Source organism: Aphelocoma coerulescens, chromosome 3, assembly GCF_041296385.1.
Source record: "Aphelocoma coerulescens isolate FSJ_1873_10779 chromosome 3, UR_Acoe_1.0, whole genome shotgun sequence".
Classification (NCBI taxonomy): Eukaryota; Metazoa; Chordata; class Aves; order Passeriformes; family Corvidae; genus Aphelocoma; species Aphelocoma coerulescens.
The window spans coordinates 92,012,002-92,039,625 of NC_091016.1; the positions used below are offsets into that span (position 1 = coordinate 92,012,002).

Genomic DNA, 27,624 nt, shown 5'->3' on the forward strand with positions numbered 1-27,624 from the left:
CTCCACCTTTTGTGCCCCTTCCAGCTCATCATGTCATATTACAAATTGTTTGGATAAGAATATTATCAAATCAGACCCACGACAGGAATTTGAGAAAGGGAGAGATGGAAACATCAGGGAGTTAACTGTGGTAGTTACATGAGGTAATGACTAAAAGACACAAAATGACCATGTTGCACAGAAGCTCTGCATGCACGTTTTAACGTGGACACAAGTGGAACACTAGTGGACTGAATTACTTATTTCATCCTGGTTGTTCTCTGACAACAGCCATGGCCTTTTCTAGACATTGTTCCAAAATACTGCTATGTCCATAGCAGTACTGTGCAATACTATGTGACTTCAAAGTATTACTGCCACTTACTAAGATTTCTTGGCCTTTCCTCATATATCATTGATCCTATATTTTAGAACTAGCCTTTTAAAGAAGACTTTAATTAAAGTAGTCACAACATCTTCAATAATAAAACCTGTTTCTTCAAGAAAACATGGCACAATAGGAAGTTTCTGTTCCATGGAAAGGAGAGTTAGGATCCTAAACAAAATTGTTAATAATTATGTCATACTTGCTAATAAGTTTTGCAGAATATCAGTGTAATGAAGATAAAAATGAAAAAGAAATGTGCACTATTTTATATTACATCCTGTAAAAGTAACAATTCTAGTTTTACACCAGTCCCTTTTAAGTGTTTTAAAATACATTAACACCCTACATTATTATATTTAGGAAATAAAAAATCTGCAAACAGAGCAAGGCATCTCCAGAGATGTCTTTGACAGCTATCATCTTTATGTGAAGCGATGATTTACAAAATACCTGCTACTTCCCTTTGAAACAGCTATTAATGAAGTTTATTTAGTTCAAATAAAAACCATGGTGTTCAACAAGAATGTACTCTCTCTCCACTTCAGGGTAAACAGCAGCACTATAATACAGTAGTGAAATGAGTCCTGACCTCACTGAGGAAGATAAAATTCTCAGATTATTTTATTTTCACTTAGTTGCTGAGCTTCTACTTTTTAAACCTTGACACTGGGCAAGCTGGCTGTTCTACACTTTGCCTCTGGTAGCATGCTTCCCTTTATAAAGTACATATTACACAGAACTAAAGCTCTTTTCCTCAGGACACAGAAAAGCAATGGAGAAGTGGATGGCAAAAGCATAGGCATAGCCTGAAAGTTATAACCAGACCTTGCAAATGGTTTGAACAGAATCTTCCTATCATGAAGAAGACTCTTGGGCAGGGGTTGCTTTCCAACACCAGCTCTGCCTTCTATATTCCTCATTTGAGACAAGGCCTTAATCAGGAAGATAAACAGTGCATGTCACTGGCCTCTACTCACATTCAGCCTAGGGTTTGTGGATGCCTGTGAGCCCAAAACTGCTCCAATAGAACTGCAAAAGGTAATTAAGAACAATTTCACACACAGAGCTTAAATTTACCATACAGGAAACTCTGCTTTTGATGGCAAAAATAATTAGTCAAGAAAGTTTTAGCACCGTCAACCATTAACAACTGTTATGTGATCTCTGAGAAATTCACATTAACTTTTATCTAGTGAGATCATCCCTCTTCTAAAAGCAGACCTGGACCAATAAGGTGCTAAGTGAATCAGATAAGACATCTCCAAGGGTGCAGAGAATCAAACGTAGACTTGCTGGATACCAAATTAGCCTCACAACTGCTCTAGCTCCTAAAGTGAACACACTACAGCAGGAATGCAAAGGTGAATTCTGCCACGTTGTTTGAAGATCTAGAGACAGAGTTCAAGCTCTCTGTACCTGTAGGCACATGATTAATAACAAACTCCCCAATGACAGGCCAGGGCAGAAAATCTGAGGTGGCCTCTAGCCAGTTTTGTTAAATTCTCTTCTTTCTTTTATCAGTGACCACTTACTTATTTGTAATGTGACACCTATAAAAAAGGAAGAAAAAGAAACATGTATGCATCTTTTCATGATCTTAAAAAAAAAAACAAACAGAAGAGACTGATACATAACAATGCAAAGAAATGAGTGCTACAATAATTGCCTGTGCACTGAATAGTTTCCCAAGAACACTGCACCTCTTTCAGCAGCCTATCTTACTTCTTTCTTGTCTATATGCCTTTGCTGTTTCGTTGGAGTTGACACCCATATATTACATTTCAAGGAAGGACAATAAATATCACATATCTCTGTCTCTACTGTTGCCCACTGGGCACTCTACCAGGACTTACCATAATACTCTAAACCATAAGAACAGCTTCAAAGGAAAAAAAAAAAAAAAAAAAAAAAAGAGTCAGCCTGCTACGTAAGTATTTTCCCTTAGGCTCGAATTCCCACCCGGAGACAGATTTCCTTTTAATTTTGGTTGGCCTAAATTTCAGGCAATCTCCCTTCAGTGGCAGATTTCTGCATATAAAACTCACTGCTCAAAGTGCTACCTTGCAGCTTCACAAGAGTGCAGTTTCACTGGGAAGTGCGTATTTCCAGTCTTCTGGAAGATCCAGAAGTCACTTCTAGTCTAAGAAGAGTTGTATGCAGCTGTGGAGAATTCAAGAAGAGGGAGGTGTGAGGCACAGGCCTAATTTCAGACATTCAGTTTTCCAGCATTTCTGGCTTACTGCTTAAAGAGTTGGGCTGCTGCAGGGCACTGCTGCCTGGGTAGAGAACCTTGTAAAAGGATGTTATGTAGATACTCACATACCCAAGAGCCACATCACTGAAGTTCACAAGCAGGTCCATGCATCTTATTTGCCTGAAATGTACACACTCTTCTCACACACAGTTTTATAGCAATGTCACTAAGATGAAACAACAGACTGTAAAGTCACAAAAATATGTAAATTGATCATATTGCTGGTGCTCTAACATAGCACTTAATTATTAGTAAAATTATTTGTGTTCTCATGTGCTTGCAGCTCTTATCTTGTTCACAGGAAATAAAAATTGTTCTTGCCAAGTACTTTATTTCAAAACGTCTTAGCATAACTTGGTACTGAAAAATGGTCAGTGCATCTCAGAAGACTGAGAAAAAGAGAAGGTAGATTAATGATGAATGATTAATGATTGTATCTGCAATTACATCAATTCAGAAAAACCGCAAGGTCTTGCTCACACTTCGAAACGTGGAGTTTGTCCCTTGGAACCAGAAGAATCCCTCCTCCTGTAGTACAAGACACTCTGTGAACCAGTAAACATTGATCATCTTTTTGTACCTTTCTCCCCTCTTACATGAGCTGTCAGATGTTCAAATGGTTGACACAAATCCATTTTGGATACTTACTGAAACCATTAAAGACAAAAACTTCTTCTAGCCTGAAGTTACATCCTGAAAAGTGATTATTTCAAATGGTGATGATCTAACCAGGAAAATCTCTTCTAAGATTGTACATTGCTGAGGTTTTCTACTAAGGAGAAAACAGGGAGAAAAGAAATCCCAAAACTCTTAATGCTAATACTAACACAGAAAAACCAGTATAGCTATGAACATAACACTGAGTCATGGACATCATATGCTTGTGAACTTCTATTGAAAAAACATGACCAAAAGAAAAACTGTACCTATTTTGCTTTGCACTATCTAGCCCTCATACCTTTAGAGGAACAGCAATGGACCTGACCAGTTTGTATCACAAGTGTGAATTGTCAGCAACAATGCATAAGCCAGAATAAGTACATAGAAAGTCTCCTGGTAAGACTGTAGATTGCAGAAAAACAGAAAGAGTTTTTTAATAGAGAAAAGTGGATTAAAAATTGCCTGGACACAAATCAGAAATTATAAACTACAAATTTCAAACTCAACTAACAGAAAACTCAGGTGTTTTTTTTTTTAATTTAAATTACTTAATAGGGATTCTGCTTTAGTTATTTATGTCAAGATAAACACATGAAAACACTCACTGTGGAAATGACGAAGAGAGACCAGATGTGCAAGATTTGTTGACTTTATTTAATTGTAATATTTTACCCCCTTTCCAGCACTAACCTCCTTTGCCTTCTGCATAATGTTTCGCTCCACTCTATTACCTAAGAACTTCATTAATTAATGCAGCAGTGAACTCATGAATGTTGGAGATCCCGCACATACTTTCCCCTTCATCCTAGAAAATACAGTTTCTTTCAAAGCATGTTTGCTCTTTATAGATGGTCATACAGACAGTGAAGTCTAGTAATAGGATTAACTCTGCTCAACCAAAATGGCTATCAGCTCAGCAGACAGATTAATGAGATCATCTCACATGTTGCATGACATCTTCTGCCTTGCTAATTCCAAACAGCGATTTCTAAGACTAGGTTAAAACACTGTATAAAGGCAATCTCAAAGGGTAAGAAACAACAGCTTAAAATGTTGCATTTCCTAGGCAAACTAAAATCACACAGAACAGTATAAAGGTTGTTATTTGTAAGTGAGGGGCTGATCCATATGGGAGGGTAAAAATCCCTTCCACGTCCCAGATACATTTCTTTGACTGACTTACCTTACCTGGAAGTAAGAAGATAAGAGTGATACTGTTGAGGTAAACAAGTAAGGCCAATACAAAGCACATGGGAAGGATGTTAAATACTTTGCTTCAAGAAGCCAGTTAGCTGCTGCATCATACCCAATCTGTTTGTTGCAGAGGATCCTAAATCACTTTTAATGTGCTTCCTGTATTAAGCTAACAATTGCATTTCAGTCAATAGGCTCTCATCAGATCTGAGCAGCACTGTTGAATCTGGCAGGGACTAAGCCAGAACCAGTTTGGATGTACACATCAAAGGGTACTGCTTCAGCTTGCACTGGTGGATGGAGAAGCTTACACCAAAAAAACAGCTCACCCATCAACCTGCTGTCAGATTTACAGCAAAGAGTGCTCATTTATCCTAAACACTCTTATTGCATAAAGACACTCTGAGCATAAATGAAATTTACACCATGACAGCAGCAGAGAAGGAGCTTAATTACAATAATAAAACTCAGTCTAGCCAATGTTCTCATTTACTGCGCCAAAGACTTCCTACTGAATTTTTGTGCCTAGACTAGACCCAAGCAGCAAGAATACCACAAATCCCCAGCTTACAGTGGTCTCACAAGGCACTTTACCATCAACAGGCTGTACATGAAGCATGTGACATTACCGGTTCTTACATTCCTGGAGGGAATCCCCTAGACAGCTCTAGGACTGACAGAAGAATGAACTGAATTTTGCCTGTATGATCCTTACCTGATCCTAATGCCCCATTAATTCAGATTCTACTAGAAAAAGCTCAACAGCAAGTCCCAAGTTCAAATGGCCAGCTGAGTGTACTAATATATTGTCCATTGAGAACCATAACAGCTACTTACCCCACAGTACCGATCATCACTGAATATCTGTGGTGGCAGTGGGTTGCCTTGCGCAGGCTGCCTGTCCTCAGGAATATTTTTATACATCCATTGTCTCTTCTCCTCTGACATGGTGATATCCACTTCTTCGAACTCTATGCGATTGGCTTCCAGAAACCTCACCACATCCTGCTGCCTCTTCTTTATCTAGATGAAAGAAGGAAAATTTAAAAAACCATAGTCAGAGCAAGTCCTCCATAGCACAGATATGCTTACAAATCTGAGAACATTCCTCCTCTCCCATCCCGCTTTCACAGGATCACAACTCAGAAAGACAAAGGAGAAAATATTTTTTTCAGTTTTAAGTTCATGAAAGTTAAGCACTGCTGTTTCTTTATGTGTTGGCAAAGCTTATACTTCTTCATCTCACTTCTATAGGGCTGTCTGTTTAATTCAGCTGTGGCAATTTCAGCCTTTACCCTCCAAAGATGTTTTTAAAAAGCAATCTGTAAGGGTCTCTTCAGAAGTAGAAGCTAAAAGAGGCTGTCAATTTTCAAAGACATTAGGGGCTATGTTTTTAAAGTATACAGGCACCTAAAAATGCAAGCTAAACAACCTGGCAAGTCCCAGAAGAATTTACTCCTAAACTTGTTCCTTGAGATGAACATGTCAGTACATCTGAAAAAAAAACCCCACCCCAGCTACACACATTTTTGTTTTCCTAGATACCTACACATTTTTTAAAATGCAGCTCAACAGTTTCCTGAGCAAGGCTTGTTGAATATTTAGCTAAGAGTGTCTGTCTGCATAATACACATGCCTGAAAGTAAGCATGATGTCATCTCTTTAAAATGAACTTTATTGCAAAAAAAAAAAAAAAATGCATGAGGTTTGTATTAAATGTAGGGGGTTTCTGCCCCTCCAAGAGATTATCATCTTTATACAAAAGCCTAACAAAGGCAGAGCACTGGCAGTTTTTAGCTCATTGTAGTTAAGATTGGTTGTACTCAATGATCTTAGAGGTCTTTGCCAACCTTAACAATTCTGTGATATTAAGATCAGCCCTTAAGAACTAGCTGGGCTTCAAGCAGATACACTCAGGTAAAGACAATGTCTGCCTCAAATAGAACTTTATATCAAGACAGCAACATTTGAAATGAAAGTCTGTGGGGCCAAGGAAAGTCACCTGGGCTCATTCAGCTGAGTCTGCTCTGCACTCCTTTCAGTCCATACTGTACTTTTTGCATCAACCTAAGGAAATTAGTACCTTCAGAAAGAAACCATAGATTATGTGCTGTATTTTTTACAGGTATCATCACAGTGTTATTTGAAAAAAACAATCAGCTTTAATAATTTTACAGTATTCCTGGAGTGTCATATCTATGCAGTTGCTGGCTGGCATAAAGCCCAGGTGGATGAATCATGCCTGTGGGTATCATATGACCTAGATACTATTTGGAAATCAGAGGATTTTCAAAATGCATGTGCTAGTCGCTCCTGTCACACAACAGAGTCTATCTATCTAAATGCATCACAAAAATACATAATTTTGGAGGCAATACTGATGGAATCCTTATTTCCTTGAAGGCAATAAGAAGGCAGCCATCCCAAGAAACTACAAATACAAAGCTCTCACACAATTACTGTCTTTCTTAACAAGTCGACTGCACAGTAAATTTGTGTCACAGAATCTTATTCTTTTTCCCTTTTTTGCACACACTGGTACAGTTTTTTAGGCATATGTGAAAGGATCACTTTCACAGAGAAGGCAGCTCCTAAACTTGCATGCAAATAACACATTATCAACAACAGCAAAATCACTTCATCATCATCACTGGTGGTACCAAAGGCAACACACCTTTTACTACATCCCTAAAAATTCCAAATGTAGAAGTGAAAGACGAAAACAATTTCCTCTGTTTTTCAACCAAAAAGAAGCTGCAAACGAACACAAAAGAGACAGAGACTGAGATATTCTTAGCACGAATATTAAATGTCTGGTTAATCAAAAAGGAGATGTCTAAAATGATACGTGGGAGAGGTCATTTCCTTAAAGTGAAGTGCTGTTAAAAGGCACATGAAATCCCTCCTGCACTGGTCAGAGCAATGAGCAAACTCCAGAGCGGCTGGGCCAGCCCTTTGGCCCAAGGCCAGTTGGCATCCTCCGGCCAAAGCTATTAAACCTGCAGCCTCTCAAAGCTGCTGCTTGCAAACTGTACACTGGGAATGATCCCCAGCATGCTGTAACATCTAAATCATGGCCACGGGCTGCTTGTGAGACTCTAACTTAGCCTTGGCCAAAGCTGACTGTGCCAGCAACCATTCTTCAAACAGTTCCAGAGTACCAGAGCCCTCCATTCTCAGGACCAGGACATGCACCAGTAGAGATGTATCCACATGGGCCCATTTTCATCTGCTTTCTTTCAGCAGCCTGTAAACTGAGCAACTTAGATTTAGTCATATCACTGTTATTTTACAGTTCACATCACGAGAATTCTCCCACAAACATGAATTTCCTAATGCCTCATTTTATTTTTATAAAACTAATTAAGATGTTGAAGTGAAGTAAATTGGGGTTGTCAGTTTTTTTAGCCATAAGCCTTACAATTCTCTACATGACATCTGTATGAGTTATCAGCTGTGGATGTACCAGCTGCATAAAACTAAACAAAACAGCCTGAAAATTTCAAGCCAAAAAAGTTGCATTTTCTCCTCCCCAATTTATTTGATTCAGGCCTATAAACTGAAACAAGAGCATTAGTTGTATTTAAAATCCTATTAAATTATGCCTTGTTGTTTAAGATGGATGCTCAGAGCATCTGTCACAACAGAAGCCAGCTGATTATTCCCCAAGAAAACCACAGGACCTTTGTCTCTGTCTGCAACTGGATCTGTGCCGCAGAAGTGCGTCAGCCTCACAATCCTGCCTGCAACTCTCATCTGTGCTTACTTGGAGCCCTAAAAGCTCCCAGCGTTCAGCCACAGGAAACACGGAGCAAAGGCAACACAGCACAAAGAGCAGTGTCAGTTCTCACTTCCTCACTAGCCTGTCCTGTCAAGAGCCCAGTGGAGAAAACTACATCCTCATTTGACAAACTACGGAGGTGGATGGTACTCTTTGTAAAGTATCTTGCTGCTACCAAGGCTTCCAGAGTCTGATGCAACTGAAAAGAACCTGGAAAAAATAATCCTATTGTCAGAGGTACCATGTTCAGAAAAACTTGGTTTGTGGCTATTCATATACCACTTTGGGAAAGCTTTTGTAGTCTTACACGACAGACTCCTTCAGCATCAAAATATTTTGGGTTTAATACCTTTCAGCACACCAGAAGACACTGTAAAATACATCTTCAGAACATATACCCACTGTGACATTTCAGAGGAAAGTTTTTATGTAATGGGATCCTAATCGATCTTTAAATGCAGTGAGAAACCTCTGATGGAGTTAATGGTCTGCTATTATCATCCAATGTTTGCCTCCCATATTTTTAGCAGGGTAATTCTTTTCTGAACATCATTTCTCTGGGTTTGGTTTTATTGTTAATCTATATTTCGATTCACAAAACTAAGACAGGAAAAAATCACAGTGACATCTTAATTTTATCCTTGTATTCAGACCTGGTATCTTTATTAGGATTAAAAAGCAGCAAAAATAGGATGTCCATTGTGATATATAAAACTGCTAAAATGAGCTAATCACTTAATCAGTAACCCGATTTATAAAGTCTATTGTAGCTAAATTATTCTGTCTTTCTGTCCTAGTTTTCATTTCTTTACACTGATTTGCAACAGGTAACAGAAGGATACATTTTCAGACTGCTTTGTAGAAATATTTCAGACATACTCAGTCCTGTCCAAGTGGGACCAGTGCGATTATCTGTTCTGACTTTCCTCTTAGGAGTAAAGGGTTTCTTTGGACTGTTTTCCTCTCTAAGCTCCATTCCAGAACTGATAATAACAGAGTATCTGCTGGTCTTTGCAAATTGGTCCCACAATTAATTGACTGTCTTTACTTGAAATATTTGCTTGCTTCTGTTCAGAATCCACCTCACTTCAGCCACTTTACTTTTCCTGTCTTTGCCCAAACTAAAAACTGTTCTGTTCCAAGATTTCTGTTTCCCACACAACTAATATCAGATCTCCCAGCTAAGCTGAACAGTGATCTCCAGTAGCAGAGAAATCATATGGCTCATTTAGTAGCAGAATGAGAAAATGAGGATGTTACCATTATAAATCATGTCCAAAGTGGAGCAGAAGTTCAGAAAAATCAGATTACATCCTCTATCCAAAGATCCCTGGAAGCTTCTCATCACTTCCAACTAGTGACAGTTTCCTTCTTTTTTTCCCTGTCTGTGCTTCCTGAATCTGTTTTCAGAAGTTCTCCTGTCCTAGACAGGCTTGCCTGCTGACAGCTGCTGAACCAGAGGAACATAGCATGTGGTCTCTTCATTACTAAAAGTCAGCTGCATTTCATCATTCTATACTCTTTCAACCAAGATACTAAATACCCTGCAAACATCTTAGTAGTCCAGGATTTATCTAACTCAGGATAAATGACTACTACTTCTACTCTACTACATGCAAGATGACTCAAGTAGCAATATTACTAGGAACTGTGCCATGATTAAAGAGAACTTCTCTGCCTTTTTTCATTAGCCCAGTTAATATAAATGGGACCAAGCAGACACATTCTCAGTTTCAAATTTCTTCACAGTGTCAACAGGAGGAATGTTGCTGAGTGTCTGGTGCTCAAAATGTGGATGTGGAAGGTTGGTCTTCTGCTGTAGACTCTGCCCCCCACCTTCTGGAGGTAAGGCATTCCTTGGGTTTCTGTGCTCCTGCCTGCAAATGGAGGGAATGACAGCAGGTACCACTCCCTGCATTGGCTAGTGACTGAGATTGGCTAGTGACTGTTTTACAGCCTCATTCTCTTGGAACTGAAGGAACTGAAAGCCTAGCCTGAACTGTCCAGTCATTTGAGACAGATCCCAAGAACAAACAGCCATCTTTCTAACTCAAAATCCCACCCAAAAAAACCCATTCAGACCACACATGGCGAGAGAGAACAAAGCCTTATGAGGTTATCTTCCAAGCTGGCTTGTCAGACCACAAGCACATTTGAGAAGCCTTACATTTAAAAAACAAAAACTGAATGCATGTCTAAGTTCGCACCAAATACTTGTTTCACAGCCTGGCACACCTGTGCCTCTAAAGATGGTGATGGTCCTGCTCATTTTCTTCCTTCTTTTTAATTTGGTTACTCTTTCCACACACCTACCCTCCCTCCAGAAATGCATCAGCCACGTTATCCACCCACTGACTCAGCCAAAAACTGAATGTATTGCATTTGGCAGGGGCCAAACACAAAATGGCAGTTTGATGATACAACTCAGCAGATCTCACCACTGGCTGTCACTGGAATGACACAATGTTCCTCCCTCCTGCCAAGTAGCTCCTGCAGCTTTCCTTGCACAAGCATAATGCAGGAACCAGGGGAACAAGGGAAGGAGCATCAATAATGTCAGCACCACAATCTCATCAGTTTATACCAGTAACAAAACTGCATCCTAGGAAAATGGCTCAGCAGTGGCTGAAGCATGACCAGTTACAGGTATTTGAAATATGAACTGCATAAGCAGCATTTGTGTTACATAAACACAAGCTCAACTCACTCCCACAACTGAAAATATTATATGTGAGCCCCTGTCTTTACAAGTCATGCAAACAGAACCAAAGGGACTTCTGCAGTGTAAAATGCAAATGTTAATATAGCTACTGCAGAGGATTACTTATCTTCACTTCTCACACAGATGAGGCTTAACATACACTCCCAGATAATGAGATACTATGCTCTAACAAACAGATATAAGCCCTAAACACAGTAAAGGAACAGAATTTTAAACAGTGTTAACACATCCTCTTCTTATGTGTCCTCTATCTTTCTGCTCTCATAAAGAAGCAATAAAAAACTATCCCATGGTTTCACAAAGTTGAAATGCAAATCCTCATGGTCCTGTTACATTTGAGACCTGTAGTGACAGAGATTTTCAGCCAGATTTCTCTTTTCTTTGCCTGACTTAGGAAAGGAGAGCACAGCTGACCCCTGGCAATTTTTATTGCAGTGAAATGGCAGCACTGTGACAACTTTACAAAGGTTCATATGATTAATTCATTGTTCTTGGAACAGAAGAATACTACTCAGCTATGTACATATGAGAAAAGGATGAAAAGCTGTGATGAAGAGAAGAAGGTTATTAGAGAAGAAAATTTTAAAAGAAAAATAAACAAAAATCAGCACTGCATAACTATTTCCAAAAGGAAAGTGAGTGGCTCTCTGCCGTAGCAAACACCGCATTGCATCTGAGAGAAGGAAAATACTGCCTTCTCATAACAGGCCTCCAAATAGCTAAAAGCACCTGAATACTTCATCCTCAAAAAAAACCCACCTTGTTTCAATATCCTAAAAACTGACCGCAGAACTTTGCAACCTGAAGAGAAACAGAATGGTGTGTGAACAGTGGCCACATGCAGCCAGCACTGCCCCGGTCCCCTGCCAGCAGCAACCTTCCGCTTGCACACAGAGACATAATTAAGGACACACAATATGAAACACTCTGTTGAACTGGGAGGGCAATCTGTTCAGCTTTATGCAAAATCAGTCTGCAGGTCTCTGGGAGCTGCTGAGACACTATTTAGCCAAGGACTCTGCATACCTTTGCCTCTGTGCAATGTATGAATGGTAACTTTGAAAAGAATCCAGTATTTAAGGAATGCAATTAAAATATGAGACAGGTTTGGTTTTTCAGCCTCTTAACCATGAGCAGTGAGCAAAGGAAAACATTTTCTATAAAGCTACAAAGACAGTTAAACTGATCCATGCCCAATGCCTGCTAGCCTCATATTTTCCTAGCCATATGTTGCACTGTGATAAATGCATTTAAATCTATTTCTGTGTATGCACATAGGTCTATCTCAAGGTGAAGGGAAAAGTTTATTATTTAAGGCAGGTTATCTGAAATCATTGTTCTCTCTGCAAGTAACAGAGTAACACTGAAACACAAAGGAGTCTTTAGCAAGTATAAATACAACTATCACTGCCAAAACCACGAGATGATGGGAGTTTGCTCAGGGGTTTACTAGGTATGGTTTCAGTAAGCATAAAGGGAAAGGGAGAGACAAAAATGCAAGACATGGGAAAAGGGGAAAGACCAAGAAAGGAAACAGAGAATGTTCTACAGAAAAATCACCTAGAGATAATGCCACACAGGGTGCCTTTGAGATGCGTGCAGCTGAAAAAGTCTCTGAAGTCATACCTGAGTCTACTTCTTTTGAATTCTTCTGTATTTTGGGAAACAAGACTTGCCACTGATGTACACAAATGAAGTAAGTGATTCCATCATTTTCTTATTGCAGTAGGAACAATGTGTTCTTACAGTGTTGAAAATCCACTTACACATGAGTCTCTGCTGGACTGCAGGAAAACAGATGCTACAAACCTCAAATTTTGGCTCATTGCTTCCTCATCAAAAGAATAAGAATGCCATTGATGTGGGATCTACCTTCCAATTAATGGTGTGAATTTTTTCTATGGCATCAATGTGGAACTAAAAAATATTTCTGTGGAAATAAAAAATGGCTAAAACAAAGTGAAACTTGAAGATTTTGCAGCAGGAATTGAACCAGAACTTGGAAGCCTCACTGAGTGTATAGGCAGCTCCAAATTAGTGAGGCAGATTAAGAGCCAAAGGACTCGATGCAGACTGAGTAACACAGCCAGAAGATTCCCTGCCCAGCCTGGCAAGTAGCAGGTGACTGCCAGATTAAAGGTCAGGATGCAAAGCTGGTTGTTCTAGCAGGGGAGCTTGCAAAGCCTGCTGCCAGTTGAGACCATAACCTACAGGAAGAGCTCCGTTCTGTGGAACTACACTATCCTGAAAACATTTCTATTTGACAAAATGCATGCTTGAAACGGTATTTTTGCCACAGGTACAGGATCTTTCCTAGTCGTAGGTATTTTCTTGGGAGGACACTTGGAAAGCGTGCTGGTTCTTCTACGGTTCTTCACCTCTAACTAAAACAGATGCTACATTACCAGAGCTTGCTCATAACTTGATCTGATTTTAAAAATGTCTCAGACAACAGTGAGCCAAAAAGTCAAAATTATTAGAATTATGTATTAGGACCTTTTTTTTTCTTTTAAACAAAGTTGAGGATCTTAGTGGCTAGCACAAGAGACAAGAGAAACTTTGAGCAGCTTGAAAGATGTCAGGGATTCGTACAACATCCTCAGGAATAAAGAACTCCTGATGGAACCATCCTGCAGGGGTAGACTATTGCTTCAAAAGGTTAACAATTCATATCTTTGCTGGCAGCTAACTTCTTTCAATAGATAGATGTTTTTGTTTGCAATTTACCATATGTTTCAGTAGTTGAAGAGAGTGGCTAAAAAGAAAGTGTCATTTTCATGCATTTTTTCTGCAGAAACCTTTCATAGATGCCAGAGAATAATTTAAATCTCCTGTTTAGCATTCTACCTTTAACTCATCCTCATACTACTCCCTTTTGTCACAGTGGCATATTTATAGCAAGTATTTTGCATCACGAAAGAAACCCTTTCAACAAGCAACAACTATCTTCCTTTTCAAAATACAAACACATAAATACAAGTATGATAACTGCAACCCTTATTATTTCAACTACTTTTCAGTACCTACAAACTAAATGCAAGTTTTTCTCTGATCTCCATGCTATATTACATTTATTCATGTTTATTTCTTCTGATTTCTCCAAGTTTTTTGATTCTGAGGAATATCCTTTGCTCCCCTGCAAAGCTCCAGTTCAGCAAGGTAGATGAGAACTGTCAAGTCTAAACTATTGGAAACTCAGCCTGCACTGATGAACAGAAAGTTGATGTTTCAGTCTCACAGTTCTGCAGAGAAAGCAGAGTGGGGAATAGTTTGGTGTCTTGCACATGGGAGTCCAAAACTGCTACAGCTAAAAATCTGCAGGGATTTAGAGATGTCGCTTTGGTGTGTGCATCAGATTGCTCAGTAGAATTATGATTTTGTGAAGGGAAGTAAAACACGATTAATCCCTTTTGTTTCTTTATTTTCTTAAACTGTTAAATATTTGGTAATCAATTAAAGTTCACTGAAATAACAACAAAGAGAGCAGCTCTATAAGCAGGTTTTGGAAAGCAAGCAAATGCTCTAACACTCAGCAATGTGCCCTGGCAGCCAAGACGGAGATCCACATCCTGAGGTTCACCAAGCACAGCATCACCAGCCGATCCAGAGGGGTGATTATCGCACTGCATTCAGCCTTGGTGCTGCCTCACCGCGAGTACTGCGAGCAGTTCTGGACCCCACAGTTTAAGAAGAATGTGAAGGCCCTTGAATGCATCCAGAGGAAGGCAACAAAGCTGGTGGTGGGACTGGAAGGAATGCCCTGTAAGGAGCACCTGAGGGCCCTGGGCTTGTCTGGTCCAGAGAAAGGGAGGCTGAGGGGCAACTCCATGACTCTACAGCTTGCTGAGGAGGGGAAGTGAAATGGGAGGTGCTGGTCTCTTCTCTGGTATCCAGTGATGAGATGTGTGATACCTGTGTCAGGGAGGTTCAGACTTGTCATTAGGAAGCCTTTCTTCACAGGTAGTCAAACACTGGAACAGGCTTCCTAGCTTGTCATTGTTTAAGACACATTTGGACAATGCCATTAATAACATGCTTTAATTAACTTCTGGTGAGCTCTGATGTGGTCAAGCAGTTGGATTAGATGATCATTGTACATTACTTCCAACTGAAATATCCCATTCTACTCTAAATTCTGCAAAGAAAAATAGAAGTTTAAAACCAAAAAATCCCTCTAACAAGACATTCACAGACATTTCCTATTATGTAACATGTTTATCACCTGAACTCTGAAGATGAGTACAGAGAATTGACTTTTTTTGTGATGAGGTGAGTCAGCAGAACACAGAAAGTGTTTGAACTAGTTCTGTGTATTTATCAGTCACATTGTTTTGTCACAATGAATAAAGCATTCCCAGCTGTATTTTCTGGATATATTGCAAATGAGATACAAAAGAAAATTTTCAGCACTAAAAAAAGTAGGTCACGTTTCTTCCTTCTCATTAGCTTTAAGCATCAAAACCCAGTGGCATAGGAATATTTATCTATCAGAGTGGATAAAAACACCTAGCAGTCCAGGAGACAGAACAAATAATTAGCCTTGTTTCGTCTGGGTGGGGTCTTAGTTCTGTCAGCTCAAGATACAAGTTCTTCTGGCCATCTCCTACCATAACCATGAGCTGCACCCTCTATATTTTGTCACTTAGGACCCACAGCCCAAGACCCAGGTACATCTGACTGCAGCTCCAGCTACTTCTGGAACAAGAGCTGGTGGATGCAGAGTGTGGGTCCGTAAGATGGTCCCTTGACAGCATGGCAGAGGGGTTAAGGCACATCAAGGCAAGCTTGAGGACTGCAGTACTGTCTAGCCCTGCAGTGGCAGGCTGGGTTTAATGGAGAATCCTTGTGTTCCCACATGAACACAGCCATATTTCTCTAATGCAGGTACTAATCCTGCTCCTGAATTTGGGGAAATGGTAAGTCCCCTTGACCACTTGGAAAAAACATCTAGCCTTTCCTTAAAAAGGACTATGCTTGTATTCTCGTTCTCTCACTTAAAGAACTGGAGATACTATGATTCCAACAAGCTCCCAAGAATTTCAGAAACAAGTTTGTGAAATAAAGTTGTTGATGCTTTCGCTATTTTCTCCTGACAGTTACTATCCACACAGCACAGATGTGTCATTCTGCCAACTACAGATATACACACCCCTGACAATGCACTTTATAATAACAGCTGTAACAGCAGTGCAAGTCATTCAGAATTCATTGTGCTAAGTTTTTGTGGATATTTACCAGTTTTCTCAGCACTATATGAAATTGCAACAGAAAAATGCACTTGTGGCTCTAGATAAATGTCATATTTCAGATAAAACTGGACTATATTACTGCAACATTCTCTCATGTTTTTGTAAGACTAGGAGGATGGATTTTCTAAACCAGGGCTGACTGCCACTGCCATTATTCAGATCAGTAACAAAATTATCTTTGACTCAACTGAGCAGAACAAGGTTTCTAACCTTATTAATAAATGTCAACATTATTTCTCTTTCAACAAATGCAACTATATCTGTGTAGCTTGTGTGTTTTTGCAGCTCTGTATCTGTAAATTCTCTTTTCTTTTATACTTCTGCAGACCCGTTTCTTAGTGATGAGGTGCATCCCCAAACACAGCAGCCATCTGATTGTTATCCCAGAAACTGCAGACACATCTCCTGTAAGGTCAAAAGGAGTCACCTCCACATAGCCAAAGGTATTGCTGAATACCACACTGCATAAACCCACAGACTTTCAGAAGTCCCTGGGGCCTGATGCTGGAAACCTTTACTAGAAAACAGACCTTGCTGCAGGCAGGCCAGTTTGACTGAGCAGGAAGGGACTGCTTGCACATCAGGGCCATCATAGCAGTTGTCTTCTTTGATCAAAGACTAGTTTTGTATCTCTTTTCTAACTAATTTTAGCTTCCTAGCTGGTTCCTACTGAAGAATGTGATGCTATCTACATCCTTCAAAGGCCACTCCTGTCTGTTTCTACATAAACCTATCAGATCACTCATTAGAGATGTTTCAGAAAGGCTGTCTGACCTTAGGAGATGCAGATCCAGATCAAAGGTTTAATGCATACTTCAACTGCAGTTCTTTAGATTGGACAGGGATGATAATTCCACTAACCCTGCAGCAATTTAATGACAGGTTTCAGTTGCTGATGCTCTATTGTTCATCAGATCAAAGGAAGCTTCCTTTCAAATGAAGATACACAAAAATTCACCTGATGTTCTCTGAAAAACACAGATTAAGAAACCAGTCTTTAATGGATTGTAATGTTACTATTAAATGGTTCCAAATAATCATTCATTAAGAGCACTGATAATACCCAGTATCATCCGCTGCAGCATATGAAAGTGCCAGGAAACAAAACAAACTTGTGAAAGTTTTAATAGAATTTACACTGTTAAATTCTGTTGAATTTTTCTGAGTCACTTTCTCTTGCTTCAAGTGGGACCTATCCAGTGGGTTCAGAGGACCTGTGCTACACAGACTGGTGAAAAGAATCACAACAGGTCATAACTCCCAACATATGAAGGTAAACAATGTTCTACCTTTTTCTAACAGCACAAAAATCAAAAAGCCAAAGGGAAAGCATGTTAGCACATGTGACTGGAACATACACAATCATGTTTTGATTTCCATTTAATATGAAGCACAGGTTCATGGTTTCAGGTCTCTTCTCACAAACAAAAGCTCTGAGGGTAACCCTGCTGGCAGAGTTTGCAGCAGAACAATCCCATGCCATGGGACATCCAGAAAGCCAGAAACTGCCTGGAGTTCTGCAACAGGCAGAAGAGCAACTTTGAAGTTACCAGCACAGAGGTCTTCAACTGCCCCTTCCATCCCTGTCAGATAAAAATCTTTGTAACATTGTTTACACTGATGTTACCTTTTCCTAGGTAGGAAGGGAACTATTTTATTCCACTGCAGTCATATTAGTGGCTATCTTATGTTGGTATAACTATTCTGATATTCTGCAAACAATTCATTAGCTGAAGTAAGGTACATAAACAAAGCTTTTAAGTACAGGCCAGACACATGGAATAACATAGAATAATAGAGATAGGTGAGCAAGCACCACGATTTCAGCCCTCTAGCTTACACTGAAGATAGACATCCACAGCTGAGATAAAGGAGAAGGCATTTTTGACACAGCCCCAACAGGTGCTGACATATCTTGAGCATCCTAAAGGCACCAGGACTTTATTTCTCTTCTGGGAACACTAAAATCAGTGGTTTATTTTTACTGAGGGATAATTAGCATCTATAAGTGATGCAAAGGTTCAAGTATACATACATAAACATATATATATAGCCATATCCACATATATACATATATGGATATTTGTATCTTTCTATATATGTGTATGCATGTGAAAGTACATATCTACATATGCACATTCAAACAAAATGCAAGTTTACCCATATGCAAATATCACTCCCAGGCACTAACTTCTGCAACTTTATTCCTTGCAATAAAGTAACAAACATCTTGTCTTTTCCTGTATTGTCTTAGTAGGAATGATAGGGATTAGTTATCCAGGGATAGAACAGCAAAACCAACAATAACAAACCCTGGAACTCCTAACTGTGAAGACAAGGTCTGTCCTACCCAAGGGAGATGGGCAGCAGCAGAAGGGAGTACTGTCACTGATGATTCACATGACTGTCCCAACAACCTGCATCTCTTATGAACTTCTCTTCAGAAACCAGCTAGCAAGACAGTTACTCCCTTTTCTCTGCACCAAATTAAATTATAGTGAAGTACAATATTAAATTTAGACTAAATAAGCTTGTTTACTGATGTAAAATCAAATTGATTTTCCCTTCTCCCACTAATGAGATAGAAATAACTTGTTTTGAGAAGGTTCCTCATCATTGTAGCTCTTATGACCACAAAAGGAGGATACACACATGCTTTAGACTCAGCCCCATCAGAATGGTGATAAATATCTTACAGTAAAGTAGCACACCTGAATGGAAGGACTGCCATAGCTTTGAACAGATTTAAAAGATTTCACCCCAAAATACTTCACAGATGGAGGTCTACAGCCCACATAAGAAAAGAAGTTTAGTATCTGTGTTCTCTTGCAATAAGATAAACTATGGTAAATGAATTGCCTGTACAATGTTTGTATTTCAGTCACTGCTTCTGCTCAGTCACCAACAACTTTGAGTCATTCCTTGAAAGATCAGGTCACACTTTGCTCATCTACATGAGACACAATGAAATCTGATGTTTTCAGAAATGACAGGCAACAGTGACTTAGGTTTCTGAATTGAGTTGATCTGCCCATCCAACGGGTGCCAAACAACATACCAACCCCAGGAGAGAAGATTATGGAAACAACCTCTCAGCTACTGAGGAATTCGGAAGCTCTTCTGAGCTTTGGCAGCTATCTGCAGGCTGTTTTCATTGACAGACACAGGTAAGAAACACTACCACCACCTCTACATTTATCCTCACCTCACCAAGGAGGAAATTTGCCAACTAAGGGGACTTGCAAAATGTTAACTGTCTTCTGTAAAACTTATTAAAATATTAAGCTGTTAAAAAACACTGACATACTGGAACATGATCATGGTTTTTCGGATACAGGAGATTTCAACTAGGAACAGATTCCAGGAAGTACTGTGTTTCTGTGTTCATTACTCTTCTCAGCAAGCTTCCACACTGAAAGGAAAACAAAGATTGCAGCATTTCCTTTTGGACAGACTCCCTGAGGGGGCCAACACTTGAAGCTGCAGGTGAGGAAGCTATTGCCCTTGGTGTACCTGTTAGTAAAGAGATACAATCTGGGTTACCAGCTCAGTGACAATTCTCTATCTTCAAGCTGTGCTCAAATTGATAAACACAAAAGTGATACTGATTTTATACAATGAAGAACTTCCTTAAATGCTATTTTTCCTCAACTCCCAAATTCTGGACATTCCTGAGTAATTTGTACTAACAAATTACATGTGAGTTAGCTTTTACTTCAACACTCTTTTTCATTTATTATAATCAAATTCAGTTATATGCAACATCCAGCACTCACTGGCACTATGATCAGAGTCAGGAAAAAGAATTTCTAGACTTTAACAATATGGGTGGAAAATTAAGGAGAACATGTCACCATCAGTGAAGTATGCCCATCTGGGGACTTGCACATTGATACTGCTGTACTCCACAGAAAAACAAAGGGGAAAAGTCTTCATAACCTCAGTCAGAACAATACCTCCTTTGAAGTTTTATTACAGCTAATTGTAATCAAAGGTCAGTAACCATCCTACTGCACATGACTCTGTGTAGTCCAAAGCATGCTCTTTAAAGTAGCATTATTTCTGACATGATCTATCTGCCAAGAAGAAATGCAAATATTTGAAAAGCACTAGAGCATACAAGAATGGTGCAACAGTTAGGTACTAAAACCATACACAAATTCAACTGGCATCCTTGTGACTAGAGTTCACACTCAGTTCCCTCCTGAACACATTCCTTAAGCGATCTGAACTGCTGTTCATAGGCTCACAGTTCTCTCCATCACAAGGCAGGCGAATGCAACTAGAGTTTAGACTTATTTGCAATACAGACCTGAAACCTAGATCCACAGATAGTCAGTCCTTAAGGTGAAAACCAGCAAAAGCCTTTAGCACTGACCTCCCTGCCTCACAGAATTCACAGTCACGAGTGACGCTCTCAGGCTCCCTATGCCACAACCCTGCAAAATAGGACTGACAGAAGCCAGCAAAGATGAGTATGAGCCACCTGACCTGATAATAACAAACCTGAGGAAGGATGAAGGAACTAATTTTGTTCATCAAAGGGACTAGATCCAGAAACTCCCCAGATCTCTCCTATGGTCTTCATATAATTGCTAATGTCCAAGATGTGGATACACTTTGTGACCAGTCACTGAGCAAAGATCCAGCTTTTTTCTTCCAGTATCACTCCTGTGCTCACAGCAGCGCTCTGTAGGTGCACAGCCAAAAGCACCACCACCTTGAACAAGTGAATTGACACACGTGGGATTCATAAATCGGGCTTTGAGGATCCAATCCAACCAGTATATCCTCAGCATGCTGCCAGATGTTAGACAATACTGTGGTTAAGCACTTAAAATACTGCTACTTCCCATGTAAATATTGCAGGATCACTTCTAAGTATAAAGATTATTGTCTCATTTCTGAAAAGCTAGCTTACCTGCTGCTCTGATCTGATTTTACAAAATTCAAATATTAAAAAATCATGATAATATTTATAATTTACAAAGCTTATTATTTTACATTATAGGTAGTTGAACTTCGGTAAATCACATGCAACAAGTTGTAAATCCTCCCAAATGACCACCATAACTAATACTGTTGTCTCAAAAGGCACTTGTATCACTCAACCAAATTACTTTGAGTTTTGACCGTTTGTGCTTTTGGGGTGAAGAGAGGCAAAAAAAAAAAGTTCAGATGGTGGATATTCTAGAAGTGACATATTCTAAGTTAACTTATTCCACACCTCCAATAAGAAGCACAATCTTTCTGAGAAGTCCTGTAAGAAATGTTGAGTTACAATGACTTTTTGCAAACAAGGGTGGAGTTGAAGTTCATCATCGATCGGAAACCAGCTTATCCTTAAGAATGCTAGCACTGTATTTGTCTTCATTGCATTACCCAACAGCACATGAACCAAACAAACATGACTGCAATTATTCTGACATTCCAATGTTTTATAATGTGATTTAAAGGAAACAAAACAGGAAACAAAAAATCCAACTCATTTGACCTCCATAATACGCTTAATCAAAAGCAGAGCTTTAGTCTCATAAAACCAATATTTGCTATAGAAACAATTTAAGTATAACTGCACCCATCTTATCAAGCTTCCTAGTAAAAAATCCATAATCCTCTTCAGTCACAAGAGTCAAAGTCCAAGTTTTGGTCATTTTAAAAAGTCTATTCTTTTCACGTTGTTGCTGTTCCTCCCCAAACTCTTGTGTCCTCCCAAACATGTTCTCCTGAATAATGTGGCTGAGCAACACTTATCTTTGTGCACTAAAATGAACTCATTTCAGTAGCATGTTTTTCTCATCTTGTGAACATACAAAAATGTCAATGGGAAAGTGTTTCACATCTCTCACTAGTCAGAGCAGATTTTAGCTGCTGTGCCATTATTTCCCTAATTCCCCCATATGATCTGTTCAGCTCAACAGATGAAGCTTCAATTAATTAATACCACAAAGGAGAAAGTACAAATGAGGCCGTTGTTTGAACTTTCTCCATAATTTGATAGCTCTTCAGTGATATTCCCCTTACCTTATCTTCAGTCCTCTAACTGCAAAACTGAAGTCTTCTCTGGTTTGGCATTTCTAGATAACTGTAGGAATTCCAGACTTAAAGTTATTTACCTCATACTACCACCTTCCTGACAAAGGTAGAGCTGCTTTAACACTGAAAACCATTTAACTATGAGTCCATACATAGTACAGTAGCACAAGTGTAAATTTTTATTGATAGACTGGAGAAAGTGAAACACATAAAATTACAGTCACCTTGGAATGATTTGGTGAAAAACACAGGCATAAACTATTTCCTGAAAACAGTGAAGCACTGCTGAGGGAGAAAAGTAAAGGCTACTTTTAAAGTAACCTTTCTCTTAGGCACAAAAGAACATTGATTGTCCTTATCAGGGAGGAGTAGCAAAGCCTGCCTCCCCAGCCCTACAAAGAAGTGCATGGAATTCGAGACACGGCTTACCAACACAAGTAGAAATTCAGGTCAGAAAGAGCAGGAGACAGAGACAGTAAGGCTTGTAGAAACATGCCTGCCTGCCTATTCAGAGGCTTCGCACTGCCATTCAATTCAATCTGCCTAATTCATGCTTAAAACAACACGACGTGATTTAGAAATGTACTCACACGCACAAATGCCTCTCTCCTCCCTTCCCACAAGAAGATCTCAGAAACTTCTCTACAGCGTCCCTACAGGCTAAACCCACAGTCCAGCTTCCCTAAACACTGAAGATCAACGTTTCCACTCAAGCAACAACTGCATTTTGGGATTTGTGAGTTATTTTAAGCTCATGAAGCATTTCTAGTCACAAGTTTTATTAAACAAATAAAAAGCAGTTACTACCATTAACCTCTCGGGGGTCTAAAAATTTTCAGATGTTTGGAAGATGCTGCAGGGAGAACTCCGAAACCAAATGAAGGGAAAATTCACATTATTCTTGGTTCCTTCTCATTCCCCTCAATTACTTCCTTTTCTCATTTTTTTGAATGACCCTCAAAATGCTTTATGCACTAGACTCTTAGAATTATGTGTGACAATTATATATTTTTATCTTCTTTAGCATAAAACAAATTACACCAAGTATTGAGATCAATAAATACTTTAGTAGTTTCCAGAGAAAGGTACATTTATGCAAGCTAAACCCTTTTCTGAGTAGACAACCAGTGTATTCCTCAGGAACATTTGTCATAGGTTAGCCAAATGCCTGTCATTTGACCAGGATATTCTGAAGACTTCAGAAGGAGTCATACACAAAGAGTTTAGCTCATTATATTTGCCAAAACAAAAGCTTACTCTAGAGACTACATGGACTTTCCATTTTAAAACAAAGAGTAATTTAACAAAGTATGTCTAGAGAGACTGGGAAAATTAATTATGTCACAATGACACTGCTTGTTTTTGTCAGTCGGTATTACATGTAAAAGTTTTTGGTCGATTACAGCAGGTCAGATACTAATCTGAGAAACATCCATTCTTACAAGCAGCTAGCCTACAATTTGACTCAAGCTGACCTACAGGTAGAAATTAAAACATGGATTCTGACATTTTTAGCAGGAGAGAGAATAGGATCTATATGGGGCACTCATTTTTCTTGACAGGGAAATAATCTTGTCTCGTGAATTGCACATCCCAAAAAATAGCTGATGTAGTGCTGAAGGCTGGAAGAGATGACAACTTTGACTTAAAACACTTTTTGCTTCCTCTCACTAATGTTAGTTCTAGAAGGATGATAATAAGTTTAAAACTTCCCTTAAAACTGTTTAGAGACATGAAATACAGTAACCACCTTCTTCTCCAGATGCAGATTCCCACATAACTAGCTAATAATAGTGTTTTCTTTGTCGTTTTCCTCCATCACTTAGCCCAGATCTAAGGACATCCCCTGCAAGGCCCACAGAAAATAGAAAAGCCTCCATGATGCAACACTGAGAACAGCAGGAACCTAGCGCATCATTAAAGTTCTTAAATGCTGTGATAACACAGATGAAAGAAAAAAAGGTATGTCACAGCTCTGGCCCTTTATAACAGTACCTTCAATCACTGAATCATCTGTTCTGGTCTTTAGGCTGCACTCAGATGTACTGCTGTCTAGATGAACAAAGTTTACTATCACCAGCATGCAAACTGTTACCCATATTCTGTCATCTTCTTGCTGTCCAACCCAGAAAAAAAGTCAGCAAGAGAACAGATGTGCAATTTAAACTGCTTGTCAAACTCAGATTTGGTTTGCTGGGTTAATAGATAGTTAAAAGGGTTATTTTGCTCTGCTAACTGCATATGTGCCTTGCAGGCAGACAGGGTAAGGAGAGAGAAGAATCAAAAACTCCTATCAGTAACCTCCTTGCAGACTGGAGATGTGGGTGAGCAAACTATTGTGGTGCTTTTCTACCCCTCCAACAAAAACAAAACACAAAGCTGTGTATATTGTTCAGCCCATGAGGCATGAAACAGAAACTAAAACTAACCTACTACAGCATGAACCAACTGCCCATGCAGGGAAGATGTTTCTCTTATGGATGCTTGATGGACATGGATTATAGAGTTCTGAAGATGCTGTGTTTACTCAGTTGGCTACTGAAATGGATAATTAGTTTTTATTAGCTGTAATACAGCCACTAAGCATTTTGAACACTTCATGCCAAAACATATCAGAACACATACCTGTCATCATGCCACTGAACTGAAAACTAGATCCACACAGTAAAAGGCTGAAGGAATTGAATACACAATAAACCTTCAGATAAGAAAGTGCTACGTCTTTTCGCAACACAAAAAATGCAGCTGTCTTCACTGCTGAAGCATAAAGAATATTAATTATACCTAAATCCTTCTGATGTTTCTTATTTAAGAACGAATTCAGTAGGACGCTCACGCCCAGATTTCCTTAACAGAAAGCTGTCACTTTATATGAAAATATGGAAATTCATAGGTCACATGCGTAATTAATTTAACAAGAAAATGATGTACGAGCTTCAATTAAACAGAGAACGCAGTGATGCCCTTCAAAAGCGAGTTTGAGAAGAGCTGCACCTATTCCAGAGTATTTCTTAATGCAGAGAGGTGCTGGTGGCCTGAAGTCTGTCCCTAGGCTCTCCTTGTATTTACCTGTCCAGCCTGCCGTGGGTGGCAGGCACCGAGGCATCGCACCTGCCCGGCTCGGCTCCCCTCGGGACGGTCTCCCCTGCACCGCGGCACTGATCGCCTCCCAAGAGGGAAAGTTTAGCCCCGCTTAGTAACCTCTAAGACCCTTTAAACACACCCAAGATTAGTCCCCTACGAAGGTTTCGGGGCGCTTGGTTTGTCAAAGGCAATTTAGGAACTACTTAAGCTCCGGCAGCCTTGCGGAGGAGAGTTGTCTTTTCCGCCCCCACCGCACACGCAACCGCGGCAAATTCAGCGCCGCGTTCCAGGGCAGCTCACGGACGGACTCTGGGGTCCGTGCCGGCGTGCGGGGACAAGCTCGGAGCCGAGGGCAGGCTGGGCAGCGCGGGGAGGACGAGCTGCCAGCCCCGCGCAGTCCCCGGCCCCGCAGGCTGAGCTCTGCCCGCGGCGGCCCCGCGCCTCTCCCTCCTCCACGCCGCTCGCCCCCACTCACCGCCACCGAGCCCGAGGAGGAGGCGACGAAGACGCGGATCACCATCTTCACCTCATGAGCCGCGGAGACAGGAGCGGTCGGGACGCGGCAGCGAGGCTGCGAGGAGCCGCTCCCCCGCACGGGACGGGGCCGGGGCCGCCCGGCTCCACCCCGCCGCCGCCCCCGAGGATGGCCGCCGCCCGCCCGCAGCACCCCTCCCCTGCGCGGCCCTGCCCTGCCCGGCCCGGCCCTGCACGGGGAGCGCAGCCCCTCTCGCCGAGCCGGGTCCGGCTACCGGCTGGCAGGAGGCAGCGATAGGGGCGAGAGGCGGGAGTGTGTGGGCGGCGCGCAGGGACCGACGGGCGCTGTAGTCCTCCCCGGGCGGGGACAGCCGTAGGACGAAGCCAGGAGGGAGCCTGTCCGCCCCCAGCTGCCGGGGAAATGGAGGCATGCGGTAGCCTGCCCGCCCCAGCTGCCGAGCCCCAGCGCCCGGGACTGCCCGGTGCCATCGTGCGTCTTGGAGAGGCTGAGAGGGGCTTGTGCCGCCCTCCAGGTGCGCTGTCCACGGGCCGAAGTGAACAACGCCTGAAATTGCTCCCCACCCCCGCCACGAGGGCTACTCCTCGCTCCCAGCTCAGGCTGCTCCTGGTCCTCCCACCCCATGCGGATCTGATCCGCTCGGTCCGGGTCTGGCCCCTTGGTCGCTGCTTACTGCGGCAAAGGGTTGGAAAATGAAGCCGTTCTGGACCGGCATTCCTGTCAAGGCAAGCAACAGGGACAATGCAGGACAGGTAGGACACTGGGCGAGAGTGCCATATATCCCAAAGGAGTTAAACAGCACTGCCCATTTTCACTCCCTGGTATTGATGTACAGTTCCCAGTATTATCAGCTGTGGAACAGATGCTATTAATCATCAGGATAAGGAGATAACCCCAAATAACCCTTCATCACTCAGATCATCTGCAAGTGACCGAGGGGAACTCAGTCCTCATCAGCTTTTGGGTCTGTGAGGATGCAGCCTGCCTTTAAATAAAGTCAAGAACCACATAGCCGATGTTACTACAGTCATAACCCTCATCCTCTTACTTCCCTGCACGCAGCCAGATGGTTACTCATTCCCTCTAACTTCCCACCGTTTCACCCACTGATGAAGTGTGCTGTGTCATCCTCCTTCGCACCTTTGCATTGCCACTGCCCTCAGTGAATTTCCACTGTTCAGACAGTGCACAGACCTCGACTTGCTGCTAAATATGTCCTTAAAGTTTGTTGTACATTTTAATATTATTTATTTTGAAATCCTGAATTCCCTGGGGAAGGTACCTAGCAAGAGCCATATAATACTCAGAGTTCTCTTAGAGCTTGATTTATCTTGTGGAAGTCATTGGAAAGATTTCCACTGATTTCACTGTCCTCTGGACTGAAGCTTAATATCAGGAATATAAAGACCTAAAATGGGAATTCAAGTAGCAATCTTGGAAAGATTTATGCATTACTTTGGTTTTGTGAGAGTGCTTGTTGAAAGATAAAGAGAGTAAACTTTATTGGAGTACACTTAGGTACAAAGGTTAAGATTTTCTGGCTTCAGTGCTCCTGTCTTCACTTGAGCATAACTTTTAATGTGGGAACCACAAACCAGTGAACGACCAGTGTTTATTGTTTAATTGCTGCTGAATGACCAGGGAAAGCATCAAAGGAGACAAACTTGTTTTTATGTTGGTTTATAAGGCAACACCAAGTAACTTGTTAAAATTCTGTGATAGGTGAGTAATTACAGGAATCTGCTGGAAAAATCCCATTACCATACTCAGTGAATTTCCTTCAT

At 40.8% G+C, this 27,624-nt stretch overlaps 1 protein-coding gene across 1 annotated transcript in view; it reads right to left on the reverse strand.

Moving 5' to 3' along the window:
• The window catches only part of SH3BGRL2 (SH3 domain binding glutamate rich protein like 2), a 38,958-nt gene extending 12,938 nt beyond the window's left edge, over nt 1-26,020 (reverse strand). Inside the window, exons 1-2 of the mRNA XM_069011275.1 lie at nt 25,823-26,020; nt 5,313-5,498 (exon numbers count right to left, since the gene is read on the reverse strand). Of these exons, the coding sequence (XP_068867376.1) occupies nt 5,313-5,498; nt 25,823-25,867 (231 nt within the window). The 5' untranslated portion in view covers nt 25,868-26,020. The remainder of the gene's footprint in view (nt 1-5,312; nt 5,499-25,822) is intronic.
• Nucleotides 26,021-27,624: the final 1,604 nt, after the last annotated feature.